At 37.6% G+C, this 25,968-nt stretch overlaps 1 protein-coding gene across 1 annotated transcript; it reads left to right on the top strand.

Annotated features, from left to right (window-relative positions):
• Window positions 1-13,078: 13,078 nt before the first annotated feature.
• On the top strand, window positions 13,079-14,011 carry LOC141627796 (uncharacterized). The gene has a single exon (XM_074441016.1). The coding sequence runs from the start codon at window positions 13,079-13,081 to the stop codon at window positions 14,009-14,011; it is 933 nt and encodes a 310-aa protein (XP_074297117.1).
• Window positions 14,012-25,968: the final 11,957 nt, after the last annotated feature.

Raw genomic sequence — 25,968 nt, 5'->3', positions numbered from 1 at the left:
CGGGATATAGAGTTTCAGGTTGGGGACAAGGTTCTTCTGAAAGTGTCTCCTATGCGTGGGGTTATGAGATTTGGGAAGAAAGGCAAGCTGAGTCAGAAGTTCATAGGGCCTTATGAGATCTTAGAGCGGGTTGGAGAGGTTGCATATCGTCTGGCTTTACCAGCTGCGTTAGAGAGAGTGCATAATGTGTTTCATGTATCTCAGCTGCGGAAGTATGTGAGTGACCCGTCACATGTGTTAGAGGCAGAGAGCTTAGAGCTAAGCTAGAAGAGTCCTTGTCATATCTTGAGGTGCCTAAGCAGATTCTTGACTGGAAGGTTAGAAAGACTAGGAGTGGTGAGACAGTTTTGTTTAAGATCCTTTGGTCTAACCACGAGTCTGAGGAAGCTACATGGGAGGCAGAGGAAGCCATGAGAGAGCGTTACCTTTTCCTTTTTGATCAGGTATGTATGGTTACGGGGACGTAACCTTGTTTCTTTTAGGGGGGGTAGGAGATGATCGCGAAGAGTTTTTAAGAGCTTTTTATACCTTTTTATGTTGTGTCGGTATGTTTGTTGTGGTTGAGTCGGGTTGAGTTTGGGTTAGTAACATGTTTTATGTTGAGTTTTGTTTTGGTTGTTGAGTCGGGAGTGTTGTAGTGTGTGTCTTTGTTTTGTTGTGGTTTGAACTTCGGGGACGAAGTTCTTTTTAAGGAGGGAAGACTGTAATACTACGGTTTTATGAGTCTCTGGGTACTCTATCGAGTGGGCGTTACTCTGTTGAGTAAGGGTGTGTTGCGTTTTAAAATAGTTTCTGACCTGTTGGGTACTCGATCGAGTAACCTTGATACTCGATCGAGTAGCAGGCACTCGATCGAGTATGTCAGCTACTCGATCGAGTAGCCGGTTTACGGGGGGGATGATTTGTCGGGTTTTTTTAATAATGCGATTTAGTATATAATTACTCCCGTCACTTTCTTTAAACACTTTTACAAACCTAATTACTTTCAAAGAGAAAACAATCTACGTTCTTCGCATCAATCACATTGTTGGCAAATCTCGGAGCTTGGAAGGTCGAAATTCGTGTTTCTTTATACCTTTGTAATCCTTGCGTCGAGGGTAAGATCTACATACTGTTTTTATAGTATTTCATTAAAGTTAGTTAAACCCTAATTTGGGGATTTGGGGGTTTTGTTGTGTTTCTTGATTGGTAGTAATTATGTGATTGTATGTTTGGAGGAGGGTTCGTAAAAGAAGCCTTTTGATATCAGCTGTTGAGATCGTCTGACTGTGTTGCTTTCCAGGTAGGGTTTCCATACTCAGTATTAGTCCCATAATGTGTTGTTGGTGTTTTGTGATTGTTGAATATTATCATACTCGTATTGTGACGATTGTTGGATTTGGTTGTTGATAGTAGTTGTGATTGATTGTATCTGTCTGTGTTATTCGGGGCGCGTCCCTAGCTGAGTGGAGTCATTTGCGGGAGTGGCTTCACCCCCATTATTCGCCTTCTGTAGAACCCGCCACAGAAGGGATGTGCACATTAAGGAATTTGGGTTTATCGCTCGACGGAGATGAGCGGGGATTTGGTGGGTACGGATGCGGTCCCCACTAGCGGCGTGGAGTGACCTGTTGCGATGGGCACTCTGGCAGGGCTACACACTTTAGTGTGTAGTCAGTATTGTGGAGTTGGGAATGGAGTTCGGAGGATATATGTGATGATTGAGCTGTTTGTTTACTGTGTTGTTGGATTATATAAATTGTGTGATTAGTACTGACCCCGTTTATTGTTTTAAAAACTGTAGTGATCCATTCGGGGATGGTGAGCAGTTGTTGAGCAGGTATGAGTCGAGTTGCATGGGATAGCTGGGATGTGCCACCGTCTGATGATAGAGTCTTCCGCTGTAGCATGATAGTTTCTTAAACATTTCATTTAGCTGAGTAGACAGTTGGTTTTGAGAACATGTAACCGTATTTTGGTATTTGGTTTTGGTTTGTATTCTATTCACTAAAGTTATACTATTTAAATGTTGTTTCGTTATTGTCTTATGATTATCATTGCCTCGGGCAACCGAGATGGTAGCATCTTTATACCTGAGTGGTCCGGGTAAGGCACTTGGAGTATGGGGGTGTTACAGACATATCTTTTAGGTCCCTCATTAACTGCCAAGATTTCCACTTCTCCTCATTATGAGACCACCCATATATCCCTGTAAGTCGCCACTCATCTACATTAAAAAGCCCCCTAACAACAACATCAATATGATGGGCAGACGATGAAATCAATTGCACATCAACCCCTTCAAGCCAAATAATTGCGACCTCCGCAGCCCTTCCTATGGAATCGATACCCATCCCAATATAGTCCCCACCAAGACGATTTATAACATCTTGCATCTCCGTACTACTTAGCTTAGTTTCCAATAAAACTACTTCCTCCGCTTTCTCCCCCCCCGTAGCAACCCCCTCAACCTAACAACTGTCGGGTCGTTGCCTAGTCCCCGATAGTTGTAGCAAAGCAGACTCATTGCTCCCGGCGGGGTTGCCCCTCCGCAACCACCGCCGATAACAAAGATTTAAAAGACGAAGTCTGCCCATCAAAGCATAGATTCACCTTCTCCCCTTTCTTAGTCACTTCCCCACTCGCCCTCAATGATTCCTCCTGTCTATGTAATCGTTTTGATAAGTCAGACCCTTGTTCCTCCTGTTCATCCCTGCCACGCTTCTTAACATCCACCAGTCCCCCTCCAACCTTCTCCCGCACTGTCGATTTTACACTCCTCCTCCACTTACGTGATGCAGTCACCCTAGTATCACCCACCTCCTTACCCGGTAGCGTATTCTCCTCCCCACTAACATCCACCACCTTCTCATGGACTGCTTCAACATTAGCTAGAACCAAGGCTTTCTTCCCAGTCGCCACAGTTGGTGTCTTCACTTGCGAGTTAATAGACACTCCCTGAAGTTTCTTTACCATATTCTCAATAGCTAAACTCTCCTCTGCAGCAGCCATCTTATTAAAAGTTTTACTAAGATTTCTCTCAATTCCCGACCTCTTGCCAGTGTCCTCCTTCCGCAAAGGCTTCCATGGCGATGCCCTAATCCACCTACCATACTCATGAGTGCCCTCTTCATAAGGACCTTCCTCACAATCCTTCTCACCATGACCGAGCATCCCACACCCGTAACAAAACAAAGGGAGTCTCTCATACTTCACCGGGAAGAGCACATTCCTTCCTCCCTTCATTCGGATGGACACCGTCTTCCTTAGTTTGGACCGAACATCCTGTAAAATCTTTAGCCGGATGGCCCTGTCTAGATGAGGATAAGAGGACGAGTCTTTGCTAACATAGACACCAATTTGATTTCCTAATCTTCTACAATTATCCTCAACTTCCCGTCCATCCAGGGGTAGGTCATACACTCGAACCCAAAAAGGTACAAAGGCAAGGGGTACGTCCCAAAGGTTACCATTGGCATTGGGATCATTTAAACACCAAACGAATGAATCAAAGTGTCAAGGCTGTCCCTCAATAACTCGCTCCTTGTCTTTGAGATCATGGAAATGGAAAATGAAAGTTTTTGTTTGAGAGTCTAAAACATTACCTCGAACCTCCTTCCGAAAACTCCATAAGTTGCACATCGTATCTATAGCTGCTTTGATGTTTACCGTTTTGGAACTCCAAATTCTTCCAATAAGGACGTAGTCAGACGCCTGAGACTCCTCAGAACCTCCTCCCACATCCCACTCAAACGCCCCGTCATCAACTCCAGCACTTTCTGACACCGCTCCTCCCCCCGCCATAATGACGGAAAAACAAACTAAGAAAGAAAGAACAAGCAAGAACAAATTTTGAACCCCTAAAAGAGGACGAAACCCAGGAAAAACAGGACAAAATCGTTCACAGGAAAACCTAGATCGACAGTTTTTTTGGCAGTTATTTGGCGGTTATTTTCTCTCTCAAGGCATTTCTCTCTCTCTAAACTTGCTTTCTTTTACTTGTATAATCCATAATTGCTTGACTTCCTACAAATATTCACTTTCATTTTGCACCAAAATTAAAGAGCATAATTGTTTGGTGTTGTGTAGGTTCCATTGGAACAGCCATGTGTTGCATTGAATATGATAGCCAACATTACGCAATCTCCTGCATTGTAGAGCAGATACAATCCTTTAATACATATTTCCAACAATAGAACCTGTGTATAACAACCATTGGGGTCTTGGGGATGAAGCACAAAGCGATGAATCATTACTGGATTCGTGAATAATTTGGATCTTGTTACCATTACGATGTGGGTCGATGTCGTATATCGATTGTTTTTCCTCTAAAACAGGGGAATGTTATAGGAATCGAATTGAACAAAAAGAAAAAATTGCAAGGAAAGCAACTTGTTAGTACACTCGTATTGTTACATTTGATTTCAGAAATAACGCTTAGAAAAAATTTACGATTTTTTCCAAATGCCCTTACTTGTTCACCTCCGTAGTAATTGCCCCCTAAAGCACAGCAACAATCACTAACCAAAACTGCAAAAACCCGACCACATCTACCCGTCTACACAACATCAATCACCATCAAATTCTCCATCAACACCCACGAAAAAAGCAAGATTAGAGACCTTATGAACAACCCTAAACCCAGAAGAGAATTCATACACGAGTTTGGGTGACGATTCGAGCATTGAGTTGCTCTCTTCTTCACGTTTTGTCATATTTCGGACAGCCACTAATCTCGCTTGTTTGTCTTAAATTGAAAATCATTTTAGCTCATTTTTCTTGTTATAAATCAAAAATTTGGAGTCTCACGATTCCAGAACATCTTTCGGAATGAAAATTAATTAAGTACTGAACCCGCAATCTTGATTTGAGAACTGACGCGCGAAGCGCACCAAAACCGCGAATTGAAATCGTGTTATTGTTTTTAAAAATTGAATCTCTTGCAACTTTGAAAACGGTCGACGACGTACCCTCATGCTTGTATATGCACGAACAGGAATTGAGAATAAAACAGCGGCGAATATTTTCCTAATAGAATAATTCGACCCATTTTAGTGCCTGGGTGGACCGAATTTTCTACTATTTTATGTAGTTTGTTATAATTTCTTAGATGCAAAACATGGAAATTTTTTCGGTAAATTTCATTCTCATCCTTTTAACTATTTATATAGAAAAAGAAACAGGATAAGTGGCAACTATACCGTAATCCAGTAAATAATTATGCTCCGTACTTCCCGAACTCACATTATATTATTTAGAAATTACCCATCTACGAACCAACCTTAATTTACGCCAAATGAACCAACCTTAGTTTAGGCTGACTGAGAACATAAGAGCAATGCCAGATCCTGGGTTCTCTGATATCCTATTAGGCCTTGGAAATAGGGTGTTGCAGTCTGCCGAAGATAGCACCGTAAAATTGCCCCCTTCAGTAACCTACATCCCAACAAATATTCATGTCCAATAGAACTTCTTGTTGATGTTGTCTTCCCTGAAGTGAATCAAGTGTCACTTAGTCCTACCATTTTCACTGATCGAGTTATATTGACGCCCAGAAACAATGACGTGGATGCAATTAACAGACTACTTATAGACAGATTCCCAGGAGTTAGTCACATTTACAAGAGCTTTGATAGTGTTGGTAATGACAGCTTCAATATATACCCAGCTGAATTTCTAAATACGCTTTGTCCTTCTGAAATGACTCCGTATGAGTTAATTATCAAAGAAAATTCACCAGCTATACTATTAAGAAATAGCGACCTTGCAGAAGGCCTTTGTAATGGTACACAATAAATTTGCAAGCGTTTCTTTCCAAACATGATCGATGTGAAATATCAACTGGGTATGACACATGAGAAAGAGTATTCCTTTCCTAGAATAACACTTGAACCATCAAAGGGGACAAAATATCCTATTAATTTTAGAGAAAAGAGTTTTCAATCAAGCTGAACTTCACTATGACAATAAATAAAGCCCAAGCCCAAACATTGCAAAAGGTAGGTGTGTATTTACCTAAACCTTGTTTCTCTCACGGGCAGTTGTATGTCGCTCTGTTGCGTGCTAGAACAGCACAACTCAGAGTGCTGCTACATGGGGCAGATGAAGATGATAGGAACGCGTTTTCGGTCAAAAATATTGTTTCTTTTGAAAGGCTAAGGAGTGCAGGAATCAGATACCTATTATAGGTGAGTCAGTTATATTCCCAATTTCAGCTTTCACCTTCTTAAGCTTTCAGATGTGCTTGTATTCAGCTGCCAAGGGTACACTTTCTAATTTTGCGCTTATTGTCCAAATGCTTAATTGACCCCAAACAAAAAGAAAAGAAGTCTTGTGCCTTTAATAGCGACACGCTAAACAACTTACTTCATACTGGTTATATATCAGTAGCAGTAGGAGTATCAGCCCTGAATGGAGCCTAAAATTTGCGATGGTTTCAGGTGCAGGCTTTTGCGAAAGTACCAAATGGGAGTTGCTTCAACTTAAGTGGAAGCTGCAGCCTCTCCCCAGCTTTGTTCATTTTGTAGTTATGTATGGCCGCTTAGTAACTCCGCCTGTGAGTGTTTTCGGGCATTCGCTGCCGGTCCCAAGCCCGGATAAAGGAGGAGGGTTGCGGTAGGTCTGTGGCAGCCAGCATAAAAACTTATTCACATTTTATGGACATGAATCGGAATTTGAACATCGTTGGGGCATCTCCTCAGAAGCGACACGCTGCACTTCTTAGACCCGGGTGTAGTGAAAAGAATGTGAGGGTTGCTAGGTCGTCGCCCGGAAGCGACGCGCCATCTTTACATCTGGGGGTGGTGTCAAATAGGCAAGGGTGCGCTACATCTTCTAGACCCGGGTGTAGTGAAAAATATGCAAGGGTTGTTAGGTCGTCGCCCAAAAGTGGCGCGCCACCTCGAAGTATGGGTGTGGTGTCAAATAGGTTTGGATCTAGGAAGCATGGTCAAGAGCGGGTAAAGAAATCAGGACATGACTTTAGGAAGGGTAGTAGGTTACGGTTTGGTACGTGGAATGTTGGCTCTTTGACAGGGAGATTAGCTGAGGTAGGGGAAGTTATGAAAAGGAGGAGAGTGCATATAATGTGTCTACAAGAGACAAAGTGGGTCGGAGATAAAGCAAGGGTGATAGCGCCTTGGGGTTATAAGCTTTGGTACATGGGTAAAGACAAAAGTCGTAATGGAGTGGGTATTGTCATTGATAAAGATTACATTGATGATGTAGTAGAAGTATCGAGAAAGAGTGATAGGATTATGAGTATTAAGCTTGTAGTCGGGGATGAGGTGGTGACAGTTATAAGTGCTTACGCACCTCAAGTAGGTTTGGATGCTTCTTTTCGACGAGCCTTCTGGGAAGATTTAGAAGAGGTTGTAGAACGAGTCCCTATTGGAGAGAAATTGATCATTGGTGGTGACCTCAATGGGCATGTGGGTACTAGTCGAGTTGGCTTTGAGAACATTCATGGGGGTTTTGGGTTCGGGGAGAGAAATGAAGCTGGAAGTGACATATTGGATTTTGCTTTGGCTTATGACTTGGGTATAATAAACACTTGGTTCGAGAAAAGACATTCTCATTTGGTGACTTATAGAAGTGGAGGTAATGCTAGTCAAATTGACTTCCTTTTGGTAAGGAATGTGTGGAGGAAAGAGTACACCGATTGCAAGGTCATACCCGGGGAAAGTGCCGCAACACAACATAGACTAGTGGTTCTTTATTTTCGGGGTAAGAGAGACTTGAGGAAGAGAAAGATAATCGGTGAGGCACGGATCAAGTGGTGGAAGCTACAAGGGGGAAATCAACAAGCGTTTTTGGATAAGGTTGGAAGTAGCGATATTTGGTCGGATTGCGAGGAGAAAGACATTGATGCAACGTGGGATAAACTGGAGCTTGTTGTAAAGGATTTGGCGAGGGAGGTGTTAGGGGAGTCTAAAGGGAATAGACCATCAAGTAAGGACACATCTTGGTGGAACGATGTAGTGAGACAAGCGATAAAGACTAAACGTGAATGCTATAAGGTTCTGGGGAAATGCATGAGTGATGAGAACTTTGAAAAGTACAAGGAGGCTAGACGAGCCGTTAAAAAGGCCATACGGGATGCGAGGGCAAAAGTTAACCAAGAAGTGTATGCCAGGTTGGACACGAGAGAAGGAGAGAAGGATATCTATAAACTGGCCCGCATAAGAGACCGAAAGACGAGAGATATTGGGAGAGTTAGGTGTGTGAAAGATATGGACGACAAGGTTCTGGTTCAGGATAACGAGATAAAGGCTAGAGGGTGTTCTTACTTTGATAATTTATTCAATGGACATCAGGAACAAGGTTTTGGGGATGTAGAGGTAACACCAAGCATGGTTAATCGGGAATTTGTGCGTAGAATACAAAAGAGTGAAGTTAGAAAGGCGTTAAGGAAGATGGGGTCAAAGAAAGCAGAGGGACCGGATGGTATACCCATAGAAGTTTGGAGGTGCTTCGGGGAGAAAGGGATTGAATGGGTAACCATGCTCTTCAACAAGATTTGGAGGGGAAACAAGATGCCATCGGCTTGGAGGAAAAGCACTCTAGTCCCTTTGTACAAGAACAAAGGTGATGTCCAAGAGTGTTCCAATTATCGGGGAATTAAACTTATGAGTCATACAATGAAGTTATGGGAGCGGGTAATCGAGCAAAGGCTTAGGAGATATGTAGACATCTCGGAAAACCAATTTGGATTTATGCCCGGGAGATCGACTATGGATGCGATTTTTATCATGAGACAGTTGATGGAATACCATCGGGACAAGAAGAAGGATTTGCATATGGTTTTTATTGACTTGGAAAAGGCATATGATAGGGTACCAAGAGAAGTACTTTGGTGGGCTTTGGCGAGAAAGGGTGTGTCGCGAAAATATATTGACCTCATAAAGGACATGTATGAGGGGGCTAGTGCAAGTGTTCGCACTAATGTTGGGAGAACGGAAGAATTTCCTATTACCATCGGGGTGCATCAAGGTTCCGCACTTAGTCCTTTTCTCTTTGCTATAGTTATGGATGAGTTGACAAGGGATATTCAGGACGACATCCCTTGGTGTATGATGTTTCTTTGATGATATTGTGTTGATTGATGAGACAAAAGAGGAGTGGAGAGAAAGTTGAAATTGTGGAGGCAGACTTTAGAGACTCGTGGGTTCAGGTGAGCGGGAGTAAGACCGAGTATTTGAGGTGTGAGTTCACTAAGGTGGCGGGGTTGAGATCGACAGAGGCGGGGAGTATTATTTTCGATGGGAATGTTGTTGAGGGTTCGGATTTCTTCAGATATCTAGGATCTATTATTCAAAAAGATGGGGAGTTAGACGGAGATGTGGCTCACAGAATTAAAGCGGGATGGTTGAAATGGAAGAGTGCTTCAGGGTTTCTATGCGATAAAGATATGCCCCAAAGATTAAAGGGAAAATTTTATCGCACGGCAATTAGGCCTGCCCTACTTTACGGCTCCGAGTGTTGGGCCGTGAAACATTGTCACATTCAAAAGATGAGTGTGGCGGAGATGCGCATGTTGAGGTGGATGTGCGGACATACAAGGAAAGATCGGTTAAGGAATGAGGTGATTAGGGAAAAGGTAAAAGTGGCGCCAATAGAGGACAAGATGATGGAAAACCGATTAAGATGGTTTGGTCATGTGAGAAGGAGACCTATGGGCCTTTTGATTAGGAGGTGGAGACTTGGAGAACAGAAAAGGTCCTTAGAGGCAGAGGAAGACCGAGACAGACATAGTTGAGAGTGATAGAGCACGATATGAGAGTTCTGGGGCTTGAGGAGAGTATGGTGACGGAGAGGGCACAATGGAGGGAAAGGATACATGTAGATTTTTAGTATTTGATGTTTTTGACAGATTTAGTGTTTTTTTTATTTATTTAATTTAAAGAAATTAATTTATTTATTTTTCTCTCATTTATTACACACTTTTTCAACAACCACTTTCTTATAGTTTTTACCTGGTTCATTCCGGATCCTTAACTCTATTTCGGTTTTTAAAAAATCGCTTTAATCTTTTCTCTCGATTTAAATTTTAAGTTTTTATAAAAGAAAGACGGAATTCGATTTTAAAACCTCTAAGTTCACCTTGACTTTCCATTACATTTTCGTTCTCCCTTTTTGTTTTTCATCTTCCCTTTTTTATTCGCATTTTGAGGCGTGCGTTCACCCATGGACGGTTCGAAAGGATGATTCATGTCAGCCGACCCCAAATCATTTTGGGATTAAGGCTCTGATGTTGTTGTTGTTGTTGTTGTTGTTGTATGGCCGCTTAGTTTGTTTTCAGATCATTTGATCTTTAGCGCCCTGCAAAGCATGGAAGGACAATGCTTTCTAAAGATAAGCCGACTTTGTGCTTTACTGCTTGAGTTCCTGACTAGACGCATTTTTTTTTGGCCCTGATAGTATTTGAGTATTGGCCATCATAACGAGGAAATACCTCATAACAGGTTGTTGTACCTTCAGATTTCGTTTTAAAAAAGCCAATCACAAAGACGTATATTACATTGTTCATAAACGATCCTGTAATAGCACGAAAGTTAGATGTGAATTTTGATGCTTTCGATTTAATGCTCGGAAATGCTGAAACAGTTTCTATAAGGTTCAACTCTACAAAATTATGGAAAGAGAAATCGGTGGCCTATCAACTTATCAAGTGATCTTAACTGAATAAACAAATTTACGGTGAATCGTTGTAATTGTTCAACTCTTAAAACAACCAAAATATATACCCTCAGTTCAAAGGCATAGAAAATGTTTTTTTGGGAATGTTACTTTGTATATTTGGGAGCGGAATGCAATTTCATGTATTTGGAACTTAGAACTGTGGCAGTGTAACTCTTCAGGCTATTTAAGTATTTCTATTGCCACTCTTTGTCGTTGTAACTGAATAATTCGCAGTGCTTGCCCATTAAAAAGAGCAGTACCTAATAATTTGAAACACACAAGGGGATGAACTACAAGGCATAGAAATGTTTTGCTCTTTGCCTAAATTGACTACGTTTACAAATATAAACTGATTATGTTCACAAATATAAGTACGCCTAGCTGAATCGACTTGCTAAGGCTATAAACATGCACTAGTTTGTTTACAAGAAAGGGTTTACACAAAAGGGCTGGAGGAGATTCCATAGTAGATTGTTAATTATGCATATTATCAATCAACCTCATCATCCTTTTCTTCAGCACAATCTTGACGCTTTTGCTATTGTACAGGGATAGTCTCAAATAATGTCGAGTCAACTAAGTGTTTTTAGTCGAATAAAGTAGCCAAGCGGAGTAGTTTAACAATAAATTAAATAAGTTTCGGGTCATATATGGAGTTTGCTTTTTGAGTGTTTTATGCATCCATCGCCTCTTGTGATGCTTGTTTGAGTCGGTTGTAGTTCCATGGTATGCAATGGTTTGAAGTTCAAACCAAGTCAACTCAATGTCAACCATGTCAAAGCCGACCGGTCAACAAAATGAAAGTCGGGTCAAGCCCGACCTCCCAAGCCAAGTCAAGAAACACGAGGAGCCAAGTCCTAGGGAAATCACAAGCCATGGAATATAGACTAAAGGAAGACAAATCCAAAAGCTCACAATCAGACCTCCACCGCAGCCTGCTGCAGTCACTGGAGCTTGCGGTGTCCACCACAGCCTGCGGCCACTCTAGCTGCCACGTCTTCTAATTTCTGTCTTACGTTTAATTGGAGGCCCAACTCTGTGTTTACCCTAGAGATAAGTGCAAGCTTTTGAGACCATCAAATCTCATGCTTTTGAACTTAATCTTGTAGTAATTAGACTTAATCATTTCCATTTTTATGCAAATCTTTCCTCAAAACTTTGGTTGTAATTTGACTATGAGAAGCTAATCTTCTCCAATACTTGGTGTAATTCATCCAAGGTGCTACCTTTAATCTATGTAATGACTCTCTAATCCCTTATCTATTTACTTATTGTTTTCCTCTTGTGTTTAATGATTATGTTGAATGAATTGTTGTGAGAATTGAAGACATCCTTCCATCTATTTCATTTGACTACTGCAAATTCTACAAAGTTGGTATAAATTTCATAGTATTGTTTGAAGCAACTTATAATCTTGTGAGATTGGTTTAAAGATCATATCTTTATAAGAGAGGAATACATGTACTTCATAACTTGTGTGGTTTAATCTTGTTTGTGATATACCCTAGGTTTACTCACTTGGTTATGCTCTCAATGCTCTTGTTTACACATCATGCATGGTTTAATATGTGATGTTGAATTCTAAGAAGGGTTGTCATACATGGTTTAATTGAGACCACCAATTTCTTGTGGATATATTAGTGGGTAAGTAAATTGAAAGGGAGAATAGAGTTTTACTTAAGAAAGGGTGGTTACAAAGTGTTTGTTGCACCAAGTTTCCTTCACATATTGATTTCTTGCACTCTACTTGTTTGTGTTATTGTCAAAATAGTAAAAGTTGACATCTTTAGTGTTCTAATGTTACTCTCAACCTATTTCCTCTCCTTTTATGTTTTCTACATGTTGTCCATTGTCTATATTCATAGTTTGTGATTACTGTTAATTGTGGAGTCTTAATTAGTCATTAGTGTTGGTTTAATAGTTTGTTAGTAGTCTAAAAATTGAGTCTTGGCTAAAGGTCCTTCTTTTGGGTTCGACCCTTACTTCCACTTTACTATCGTTTTAACTAGAAGTTAGTAGAGTCAAGTTAAGATTATAAATTGTTAGCTCGATAGGTTAATTAGTGGATTTAACAACCCCCGGTTTTTATTCTATCAAATTTTGGCGCCGTTGCCGGGGAAGGGCAACAAAGCTAAGACTTAAATTTTGTATTTTGCATAATTAATCCTTCTTTGCCTTACTTTTAGTTGTGTCAATTAAGTGGTAGTTCTAATGCTTCTTGTTTAGTGTGAGGTTTATACCTAATAATCAAGAAGGCTCTCTTGATCAAGAGATTAACCCAAGCCCTAGAAGTGCTTTAGATTGGTTATTCACTAACCTATTCTACCAAGGACCTCAAAGAAGAAGGGAGGATAGTGAGGAGAGACCGGAGCCGAAACCTATCTACGTTTCACCCTTAGAAGTTCGGTTTCCACCAACAATGGCAAATGATACAAGGACCATTAGACATTTGAGAGCAAGGAATTATGATGAGCAACCTCTTTGTATTGCTTATCCACCCATGGGAGCAAATGCAAACTTCGAATTAAAGGAATTCTTTATCCACAATCTTTCCAAATTTTATGGTCATGCCGGTAATGACCCAAACCATCATCTCTCGGAGTTTCACATGATGTGTGAGGGGGCCGTACCAAATGGGGTCACGGAAGACCAATTCAAGCTTAGGGCTTTCCCATTTTCTCTACAAGACGCGGCTAAAGATTGGTTGTTTTACTTTCCGTCAAACTCCATTGCCACTTGGAAGGATATGAAGGCGACTTTTCTTGAGAAATTTTATCCGGATTCAAGGCATAACCATGCAAAGAAGGCCATAACCACCGTTGAACAAGAAGTTGATGAGACACTTTATGATTATTGGGAGAGGTTCAAACAATTAGTGGCTCAATGTCCTTATCATGGTTTGAGTGGGGATGATTTGTTAGTAAACTTTTGCCAAGCTTTGACTCAACAAGACCAAAGACTAGTAAATGCATCTACCGGTGGAGGAGTGGATAATTACTCCGTGGCGGATTCCAATGACATCATTGAGAGGCTAGCCTCTAGCACAAGAAACTATGGGAGGAAACAAGATGGTGGATCAATGAATTTTTCTTCAGTGGGGGCTTCATTCTCCCCCACCCAAAAACTTGAGAATGATGTGAGTCATCTCAAACAATTTGTAGCTAGTTTGGTAAACAAAAATCAAGATGGTGGAGGAGGTCAAGGACCTCAAATTGAGTGTGGTTTTTGTCAAGGACCTCACCCCATAGAGACTTGTCCCATTATGATAGAAGAAGGAATTGAAGTTGAAAATGTGAGTGCAATGGGGCATGGTAACTACAACTCTAGAAACCCATCCAGAGGTGGTTACTAAAACTATGACCAAAGTGGTAATTCATACAACATTGGATCTAGAGACAACCATCTTCTTAGTTGGGGCGGTGGCAAATCCAAGAGTTTTCAAAATGGGCAACTCAACTATTTAAAAGGCCAAAATTCCAAGTTTCAAAGGAACCAAAATCAAGGCCATGGGAGGTCCTTTCAATTTGGCAACCAAAGCAACAACAACTTCCAACAAAGAGAAGCTTCATCTTCTGAAAATGAGGACGACCTATCCACCAAAGAGATGCTTAAGCTCATTTTTAAAGGGCAAGTCGATGCACAAAAAGACAAGGCCATAAATGAGGGTAGATTCACAAACCTTGAGAATCAACTTGGCCAAATATATCAAGATATTGCCAAAGGACAAATCAAGGAGCTCCACCTCAATGCCTTCAACAACAATTCCCCCTCCAGAGGAGAATGCGAGTGCTATGTCCTTGAGGAAGGGGAAAGTCTTAGACACCCCTCCAAAGAAGAAGAAGAAAGCAAAGTCAAGGGAAAGATAGTTAAATCAACTTGATGAAGGAGAAGATCTCGTGATAGAGAAAGGGAGAACACCCGCAACAAGATAAAGTTGATGAGAAAGAGCAAGGAAAATCCCAAACAAAGAGCAAAGATGAAGAAGCATGTGCACTTCCAAAGGACCAACTCGAGGAGATAGTGAGGGATCACATCCCGGAGGTACCTTTTCCTCATGCCCTCACACATTCTAAGAAAATAGAGCATGATTTCGTCCTCTATGAGACATTTAGAAAGTGTGAGGTCAATATCCCTTTACTCACTCTTTTGAAAAGTGTGCGGAGGTATGCAAAATTCCTAAAAGAACTTTTCACGCCTAGGAGAAACTCAAAGAAAGGCACTCAAAGGGTAAGGGTTAGTGAATACGTCTCCGCTATTTTCAAAGAGTCACTTCCTAAGAAGTGCGACGATCCGGGGATGTTCACTATCCCATGCTCTATTGTGGAAAAGAGTTTCACACATGCTATGTTAGATTTAGGTGCATCCATAAATGTCATGCCTTACGCTCTTTATGAAACTCTAGGGCTACCCCCTTTGAACAAAACCGATGTGGTAATCCAACTTGCGGACCGCTCAAACATATACCCTAAGGGAATGGTGGAGAACTTGTTAGTAGAAGTCGACCATCTCACCTTCCAGGCTGACTTCTATGTCCTTGACCTGGAATCGACTCTAAAGCGACCCCTATCCTATTAGCACGCCCATTTATGAAGACCTCTAGAACGAATATTGATGTGTTAAACGGAAACTTAACTATGGAGTTTGAAGGGAAGAAACTCACCTACAACATCTATGATGCCATGAGATAACCTAATGACTTGCATTCATGCTATTTTTTAGACATATTTGAACCCTTAGCACACCATGTGTATAACTTGTGTCAGAGATCCACTTGAAGTGGCCCTCACTAACGATGTGGAACAAGAAGGGTTGCGTTTTTTGTTGTCTCAAGATGTGTAGGAAAGCATAAAGGGGTTGGAGGAAGAAGACCCTCCAAAGGAAGTACCCAAAAAGAAAAATCATGAAGAACTTCCAGGAGAGAACCGCAGCCTGCAGGAAATCTCTGCTCCAGCTGAAGTTTTTGCGTTTCTTGGATCCTCAAAGTTTGATCCCTTCCTTACCCTAGATGCCTCTTTGGAAATACCACTTCCCTCTACAATCAAACCTCTTAAAAGCAATCTAAAACCCTTTCTAACTCACCTCAAATACATATTCCTTGGAGAAAATGATACACTTCCCCTCATCATTTCTTACAAACTCAAAATTGACCAAGAAGAAAGGTTGGTGAGTATGCTTAAGGTGCACAAGAGAGCTTTTGGATGGAGCATTGAAGATATCAAATGGATAAGCCCAAGTACTTGTATGCACAAGATTCGGTTGGAGGAGAATGCAAAACCCGTCCGACAACCACAACATAGGCTTAACCCACCCATGATGAAAGTTATCAAGGAAGAAATCATCAAACTCGTGCAAATGGGTATAATCTTTCCGATAAGTGATTCCCAATGGGTAAACCCTTCCCACGTGGTGCCCAAGAAGGGTGGGGTGATGGTGGTAAAAAATGCACAAGAATCATTAATTCCCACCCGCTTGCAAACGAGGTGAAGGGTGTGCATGTTGGAGTATGTGTCCTCAACAATACTGTGATCACATAATCAAATCTCATAATAAGAATACATAAGGGTTGATTCAGTCATATAGTCAAATGATCAACATTTATCGGTAATGATTGGCTAACTAGAGTTTGACATTAATGTCGTTTAATGGTGGTGATCAGTTGATCCCTTAAGGTCACACCTAAAGGATGATTCCCAAACTGTAAAGTTAATTAATTGTATATCGATACAGATTAATTAATTCCTTAAATTGAACAAATTTTATTTATAAGAGAGAGTTTTATATCTTATTGTAACATGATTAAATAAAATTCAATTTAGTAATTAAAATGTTATATTACTAAATTGATTAATGTTTATGAAACATTGGAGATAAGAATAATTAGTTAGCTATAATTACAAATTGTTGTAGATTATATTAACTAAATTCAAAATGACCCATTTTATATACATACAATTGTTAATTACTACTTAAATTATTAAGTGTAATTAATTGATTATATAATGATATTTAATTTGTTAAATATGCATACATTGTCTAATAACATGTCATATGTCACATGTCACACTTTATATGACAATTGACAAATTGTGAAAGATAAAATGGAATCCATTTTATGTGAAATGGACCGAAAAATTGAGAGGGAATATTAGTGTTGTGGACAAATGTGTTTAAGAAGCTTAAGACACAATCATGATACTAAGAACATATTTTATTTCTAGACCTAGCCTTCTTGTTAAGACAAAAAAGGAACCTTGAGAAGAAAAAATTGTTCTTTCCTAGCTCACAAAAACCGTCCCACCCATAAAATGAGAGAGGTTTCTCATTTTCTTTTCATTCTTATTCTTATGAAAACTCTCTCTTCCTCTCTAATAAAAATTGGTTTTTATGTTCAAAATTTGTGATAATATTCTAATAAAAATCACAAGATTACTATGGTAGTAATTAGATTAATATTAGACTAAATTTAAGGTCACTAGTATACAATATCTAGTTAATATTTATACTAGTGTTTGGGTAAGATTCTTGGGTGCAATCTTTGGAGGACCTCTAAGGTTTAGGAGGATCATCCTTTTGTGATATAGCTCAAGAACAAGTGAAGGTAGGAGACCTTGTGCCCTTTTTCGTGACCTCCTCATTGTAAGGAAATCATTTTTCTCCTTATTCTCATTATTTAGTTATGCATGCACTAAATCCATAATGAATATATTAAAATGTTAATAAATCACTATTATAAATGTCTAATAATAGGTATATGAACCTAACAATTGGTATCAGAGCATAGGATGTTGCATGCATAATCGATTTATAGTTTTTTCGAGTTATAGTAACTTAAATAAAACTAAAAATTTGTGATTTATAAGATAATGTCACGAAATCATTTTGCATATTGTATATTGTGGTCCTAAAATGTATTTAGGTCATTTTGATGATTTATGGAATTTTATTGCTCATTTTATAATTTATTGGATAATAATAACATTTTAATGAGTAAAAAGGTTATTTAATAACTAAAAATAGTTATATGATGTTTCTGGCCACGAAATTTTAATATGATCTCACATGTATATTTTAATTATTGTATGTAAAATTTGAGATTAATGTGATTAATTTTGCATGATTCATGATTTTAATGGTTAAAATTGGATTAAATCGAGATTATATAAGCTAAAAATAGCTAAAACGAAATTTATGGCATGAAATTTTTCCCCAAAGTTGCACACATATTTAGAACATCAGATGTGAAATAGAAAAATTAATTTTGATAATTTTGTGTGTTTATTGATTTTTATGTGATAAAATCGATAAAAGGCAACTATATTAGTCATAAAATTAAATTCGAAATTTTTGGGTTAGATTTATGTTTTTCCAGGATCTAGAAATTACTATAGTATGTTAAAAATTTTGATTTTGAATTTTTCATAATTTTTGTGATTAATTTGGAATTAAGTTGTAAAAATTATGATTTATGCTATTTATTCATGAAATAAATTAAAAATGCCTTGTGAGCAACTTTTATTGAATTTTTGGGATCTTGGTCATATTCCAGAATATACAAAATTTTGACCTCGAATTTTTTTAAATTTTTATGATTTATTGGGAATTATTTCTTAATCGTTATGATTAATAAGATTATAATGAGCAATAATGTTAAACCAAGTTAGATTATTGTCAAATCTTAGTGTGGACTAATATTTGAGTCCTATAAGAGTTAGGGTAATTAACTTACGCTTAAATTTGATTTAAGTATTATTTTAAGTGATTTTATTAAGTTAAAAGTCACGAATTTCCATAAAAGCAAAGCGATATACGATATAATCTAGTAAGGCGATTTGGCACATTCATTTTCGCATGTTGAATACATATATAATGCTGAATATTTTTATAGATGTATGTCATTTACATTTATGTAATTTTGAATCATGTATTTTGTCTTAGTATGGCCTTAGTTTTTAATCGGTATTGCCCGTAATGTAAGGGAATATCGATTCGGTTGTAATTTTATTGTGATCTTGCATCACCATTTTGTAATTTAATAGATTTAAATTTTTATTACAAATGTATAATAGGAATAGCTATGTACTTTATTATTATTTTGTAATTCCGGAGTTTCCTAAAGCCGGAGCCATTCGGAAAGGAGTTACGATCAAGACGATGTTTCCTTCGGAGGCGTGTCACATGAAGTTCAAGGGACCAAAGGAGTTGGTTTCGGAATATGTAATAAATTATTAGATTTTCTATATTAGGAAAGGCCATACTAGGAAATTGCTTTTCTTTACATGTTCTATTTCATATGTTGCATGCATTGCCAAATCGTCATAACTTTACATGCATATCTTTTCTTATCGAGTCATCGACCGTGTCAATTACAATTATCATAGTTCACCAATTTAGTTCACTAAATGAGATAGATAATAAGTTGACATGACCTCTTACCACTAGTACAAAAATCACATATGGCCATGGTTAAAAAAGGCATATGGCTACGGTTGTACAACCGTAGAAAATCAGGGAGTAGCCATAAGTCAAGGATTTAAGGCTACGGTTGTTAACCGTAGCCAAAAGATATAAAAGGCTACAAATGACGCTGAATCTACGTAATTACAAGACCAACACATTAATACAGCAATATGAACCTTTACCATCTATATCCAAGCATCAAAGATAAATCATTCTAGCTAATATGACCATTACCAAGCATCCAAACTTTTCCAGCTTCCTACCATGCGTCAAGTGTACCAAACCACATAATCATCATTTACAAAATATCACTGCACACAAATACAAAAACATCACAATCTGATTTCGTTAAGTTATATTTAAAGACCAGACTAACAAATCTAAAAAAAAATACTTGGAACTGGGATGAGACAAAGCATAATCAAGTTCTAAAACTACTTACTCATAGCTAATATCTTGATACATTAGGAACAAAGAGATGAGCAAAATAACTTACCACACTTTAGTATGTGTGTAGTATGCTGAATTAAAAGCAAAATATTCAAACTACTCAAACCAAAAAAGCATTAGCAGTTAAAACATACGAACTCTAAACATTACACGGAATGATAACTTACTGAGCATGGATTATCATAAACATTGACAATCATTTCCAAACACCTGTATCCTCCTGACAACAAAATATCCTTTTTAAGATTGAATTTTGAATTTCACTAGAAATGAGATAACACTAGCTTGGTTCAGTTATGATGTAGCACAAGCACATAACAGTCAAGCTACTATTTAAACAGACACACGTCTTTAAAGATGACATGCTAACATGTCTAAGGATATGGTAGAAAAGTATCGAGAATTACTTTCGAAAATCAATATCATTACACACTCCATGACAGTTTGAGAGCTACCATATTTTCTCATCAATATACAAATTTAAAGTACCAACTTTAATTCAGGAAAACAGATTATCAATAAACAGGTAGGTATAGATCATAAGGTGATGAGTGAAAAGCTTAGTATCACCTTTTTTAGTTGATATGTGAAAAATGGCTATAATCACAAGTTGGGAGTGCCTAAGACGAGTAAATAGACATACGATTTGAAGAAATAACATATGTTTATTAAACTGTATACTTAGTACTTACTCAGTCGGCAGTGCACCTAGGAGAGGAACAGAAAGGCAGGACAGACTAACGAGGATGCCGATGATGACTGTCCAAGATACTGCCTGCCACTCTACTCAGCAATATGGGTAACTGAGCAGCGGAAGAAGCGCATTGACATAATCTGAATTCTATTAACAGGGTATAAAATTCATAATTAAATAATGAGTAATGCTCTCTACTTAGCCTTAGAAAGATTATGGGTAACAGAAATTTAACTCAAAGAAAACTCAACCAAGCCAATCACAACTTTTAAGAGTAAACTCCACCAAGCCCCACTAAAAGCTTCTGCGGACAACCAAACTCATTGTGAGTTAGTCACATTTAGAACCCAGATATACCCCAAGATATCCACATAAAACTCAACTGCACGTGATTTTTGGATAATTCTCATTGTGAGTTTAGATGCAATAATGCTATTAAAAGCATTGATCGAAGTTGGATCAACTTTATTGCTTTCTTAACATGAGAAAGAATAGAAGTATAATATGTATTGTTTGAAATTGAGTAGTTTGTAATAGTGATGTTTCTTGCTTAATGAAATTCTTACATTCCACCTAAAAAAAAACTTGACAGAACAAAGGGAATTTACTCACTTTCGATCAATGTTAGGGATGTTACTTTTTGAGCCTTATCCACTATAACCTAATCAACATAATTAGAAAAATTGAAGCAACATAAACATTTCCAGTTGACTATTCATCATTTCAATTACCTAAGGTATAAAGATACAGAAGATATAACATACTGAGATTCTGATTGGTATTTCTCCTTAATTCGAGAAGCTTTAGCCTGCCTGTGTTCTGTAGTGAAGTAGAATTCAGAAGTTCAGTAGCGTAAATTTTTATCCCATTTTAGAGAAAAGTAAGGTTTTACGTCCAAATATCCACGAGATAGCTACTTTGTGCCTCCGAACAAATTAAACTAAGATCAGAATAATAAGCAAAATCAAAGGAACAAATAGTAAATCTGTCCATTCAGAATAAAACAGCATGTAAACATCACTTTGACAATCTGGCCACTAACAGATGCAATCCCAAATCTCAAAATCTAAAAGTTCATAAAATGCAACAATTTCATACAACTAAACCTATGACACAAGAGACCCAGATTATGTCCACTGAAGAAAATAGAAAAACTTATTGGAAATGGTTACATTTCACGAGTCCACTCCAACATTATGTGGTCACCATATCTGGGGCTAACAAATTAAAACAATAAAAGTATCAACACCACAAAAACAGTTTATAATAATTTCACACCTGAATACAAAATATCAAGCTAATCCGTTTTGTTAATTGGTTCGCAATACATACACATTACATCAATCACATTATCAAATCAACTATAATAACATAATTACACCGCTAACTTACGCAAATAAGAAGTTTAGTAAAAAAAAGCCCCAATTTATATGAGTCCTAACTCGAAAATCATCAATTATACCCTTTTTATTAAAAAATTACTATTTCATAATACAAGCGATCAATCGAATTAAATTCCGATCTGCATTGAACAACTAGTGGCTAGGCAAAACCCTAGAAATTAGATCTGAATATGACTTAAAATCTGGAAAAAAAAAATATGCTTGTTCAACGACATTAAGGACTAACCTGTGGGTGGGATGGGCCTGTGGACGTTAAAGAGCAACCGTCAAATTTGCGCACAAGTCGAAGGGCTAGTTTTGAAGGGAATCGATGAGCGAGAAACTGAGATGCGATAACCGTGGGAAATGAAAATGAGACGCTGTTTTGAGGAATTGAGGTTATTGAAGGATAAAGTTAAATAATTTTCTTTTATTTTTTGCCTCTCACTTTAGGCTTCGGTTCTTTGGGCAACCGTAGCCCTTTTGTTTTTCTCAAAGATTTGGCTACGGTTCATTCTTTACGACCGTAGCCTATTATAAAAGGCTACGGTTATTAATTACAACTGTAGTCTTTACTACTAGCCTAATGTACTTTTTTTACTAGTGTACTAAATTTAAAATTGAGATTAGCCTTACCAAATAGTAGGACCCATGAATTCCCGTGACATTTGGGGTAGGTTCGGTTTTCTCGAGGTGCTTTCATTTTTCATTGGGTAAGCGGGGTAATAAAACGTAGAATCAATTAAAGAATTAATTCAGAAAATTTACATAAGTATGGGATGTATCGGTTTCCCCGTGCCCATACTTGTATAAAGATGGATCTCGGAATCATTTATTATAGTTGGGTAGAGGTAACTATATAAATGCTATAACTTGCTAAAAGTTTTCTTATATTATGATGAATGTTAGTTTCACCACTATTTCGTTGTTTAAATTTGATTCTATATCTTTTCTCCTAGACATATACGATGTCATTTTGATTTTAAGTTATGTCTCCATTAAACCACTATAGCTAAAGACAAATATAATCTCTTTTCTAAAAGCCTCAATTGAACCGTTTAAATAAGGCTTGGACTAGCTCCATAGGAATCGTTCTATTTCATAGAACTCCATAGGAGTTGTCCTATGTCATATAAGATTAGCATCTTCAATTCCTAACATGCCTATGTATGATTTCTTGTGAAGAAGTATGATTAGAAGTAATGATTAGTCAAAACATGTTTTGATAATATCTTCTATGCATCCACGGTTCAAAAGTCTTATTGCTCATCTAAACACTTGTCATCAAGCACTTAAGTTGTTAAGAACATGACAATGTTAAATGGGTAAATTAATTTGTTAGAAATTTTGATTAACCAAACACCACAATAGAGTTAACCCTTGTGAAGGATTAACTAGGAATTTAAATGAAGATAAGTCTTCATCAAGTAGAAATTCTTGAAGTCAGTGGTAGCAATAAGAAGTAAGTACCTATCTTAATTGTTAAGGATAGAACTAGGCTCGAAAGAAAAGGTGTTAGACACTAAAATAGTGACAAACCCCAAATAAGTAAAGATCAAGGAAGTTGGTCGTGTGACCCCAACATATTCTTGAATATCTATGACATTGACATTGCATTCATGCTAATTAGCACATCATGAGTATTTGATACAAATTTGTGGATTTCATCATAATATTTGGCATTATCGTGTGACGACTAGCAAGAATGTCGTGGTGTACTCATTTTAGTTTTGTATTTAGAAATGTACCTCAATAATTGTTATGATGTACACTAACTCTAAATAAGAATATAATTCAAGTTTTATATAAAACGCAAAGGGTTTCTATATTATGCAATTAAAACAAGCGTTGTGCCCTTACATACCACGATTAAGTTTATGGTGAGACCACACAAATCAAGGTAATTATGTTTAAACTAGAAATAAAATGTCATATATATACACATGACTCAAGTAGGTGACCCCAATCATTTCTCAATTCTCGATTGAAAATCGCTTTTAGAAACTAGTTTTGACTAGTATCCCAAACCATTTGATTGCGAATCTTTTGGTCCGTGCGAATCTTGTCTTCAAAGCAAGATAATTCATGACTTTTTCTTGAAAAAGATTATGAATAGAGCAAGATGTTCGCCCTATTTACACTTTGAAGTGCATGGTCGAATGCAATTTCAATCAGAAAAGGTTATTACTTCTTCATCTCTTTTACCAACGAACTAGGTAGATACTTGGTATCCATCTAATGAGGTAAGAAGAGAAATTCTTTGAATAAGTTCAATGAATGTTTAAAAGGTATCAAAACCTAGAGATTATAAAACCAAAGTATTAGTACTTTGTTAAAATGGGGAACAATAAAGTGAAGACATTTATTTGCACCAAAAAGAGTGTGATATGGTATCACAAGTTCACTTTCATTACGATATGATTGAATCTTTAAAATATAGTTAGAGGTAGTTTCTGTTACAAAATTTGTCTGGCATTTAAATTTTCCACTAAAACAAAACATGGTTAAAGAAATCATCTACTTTTTATATGAGATATGGTTAGGCATGGTACCTAAATTGTAGCTTGTTTCAATTGTAAACATGTGCTCATTTTTCCTACATAATCACGAGAACAAAGGGTTTGTGGCTCGTGATGCTGTCTATTAAAGAAAAGAGGATTATTTCTTAAAGACGGAGTGGGAGAAAATGTTCAAGAGCCACAAACTGAAGAAAAGACGTACGAAAGTGGTCTTTCTTGGTCAAAATCAGTAAATATTGATTCGAAACCTAAGTGGACAGGAGTCATGTTATTTTTGAAAGTAACAAACCTGTAACTTATTAAGATGCTTTATTTAGTTTCAACTCCGCATAAGTCCGAATTGAACATAAACATTAAGATGTTTATGTGACTTGGTTGATTGGTGGTAAAAGGTTTACACCAATTGCAACGCTTCGTTAAATTCGGATTTCATAATATTATTTGACTGTTGGATTTTAAAATCATCTTGCATGAGTTTTATAAATCGCAACTATTCTAAAGTAGGATACGAACTTAAGAAGAAATTAAGTAGAATTCAAGCAGTTGAATGGTATGTTTCAGTCATGTAATAAACTTTTCTCGATTTGTCGAGTAGTTTTGTTTATACATGAAGTTTAGTGGGAGTACGGTGGTATTATTAGTCTTGTATGTGAATGACATATTGATCACTGTGAGTGATGAAAGACTTAGGAGAAGAATAATACATCTCTAAGATATCCAGTTCGATGGATATTAGCATAAAGTTAATATTCTTATGTTAATAAGAATCTTGAAGAGTTCAAAAGTATTGAACATGGAGAAATTGAATTCATTTGCTTCCTCTACTGGATTAATTTATTATGCTAAGATGTATCTCTATTCTTATACTTCGTATACTTAGAGTATGACGAGAAATTAAAATCGATTCTTTGTGAAAGTCAATATATAGCCATATAGTCTATCCATTAGTACTCAAGAAGCACTAATGATATGTCTTCTATGTCTCATATGTAGATAACATATTATTCATTGAGAATGATGGACCAATGCTCTCCTCCATGAAGGAGGGATTGGGAGACTAGGAAGAGATGCAAAGCATCTTTAATATCCTAATCTATAAGTGATATATACGAGAGGATAAGTGTTTAGAAATAATTATTGGATTAATGTGCAATGAGTTACATAAAAATCATATTCTAAACACATAAGGATGGTTGGAGAACCATCTTGGCTATAATATTTGAGGAGTAAATCTGAGTAATATACAACGGAAATTATATTGTCAACTGATCATCATTTATCAGTAACGATAGGCTCACTAGAGTTTGACGTTACTGTCGTTTGACGGTGGTGATCGGTTGATCCCTTGAGTACACTTGCAACTATGAGATATGCAAAATGATGAATCCCACACACTGTAAGGACAGTGGGAGCTATCATATTTAGTCTGGTCATGGCAAGAGCTGCTATAGTATTCTTTTGAGTCGATTCTTTTGACAAAAGACTGTTCGCCCAAGTCGATACAGTTTCTGAATGGCTTTGATTTTTGTCCTACGCCTGCCGTAAATGGAGAAAAATGGGCATCTTTTGGATCATGATGGGCTGTAGTTGTAGGAAGGGAATAGTGCGATAGGAATTGTCCGACCCCTTGTCAGGGTTATCAAAAATCTCAAGGCCACTCGAGGAGTAGTGAACTGAAAATGCGTGGCCACGCTCGGAAGGTATCTACAGTAGATAATTCCGGTCAGACATTTATTCTCCAGATCGAGGAAACCACTCTAGATATGATCAAATGCAAGTACGACTTGCAAGACACCTTACATTGAGT

This window comes from Silene latifolia, chromosome Y (assembly GCF_048544455.1).
Source record: "Silene latifolia isolate original U9 population chromosome Y, ASM4854445v1, whole genome shotgun sequence".
In the NCBI taxonomy this organism is placed as follows: Eukaryota; Viridiplantae; Streptophyta; class Magnoliopsida; order Caryophyllales; family Caryophyllaceae; genus Silene; species Silene latifolia.
The sequence above is the reverse complement of the archived record's forward strand: the minus strand, read 5'-3'. Positions and strand labels throughout refer to the sequence as shown.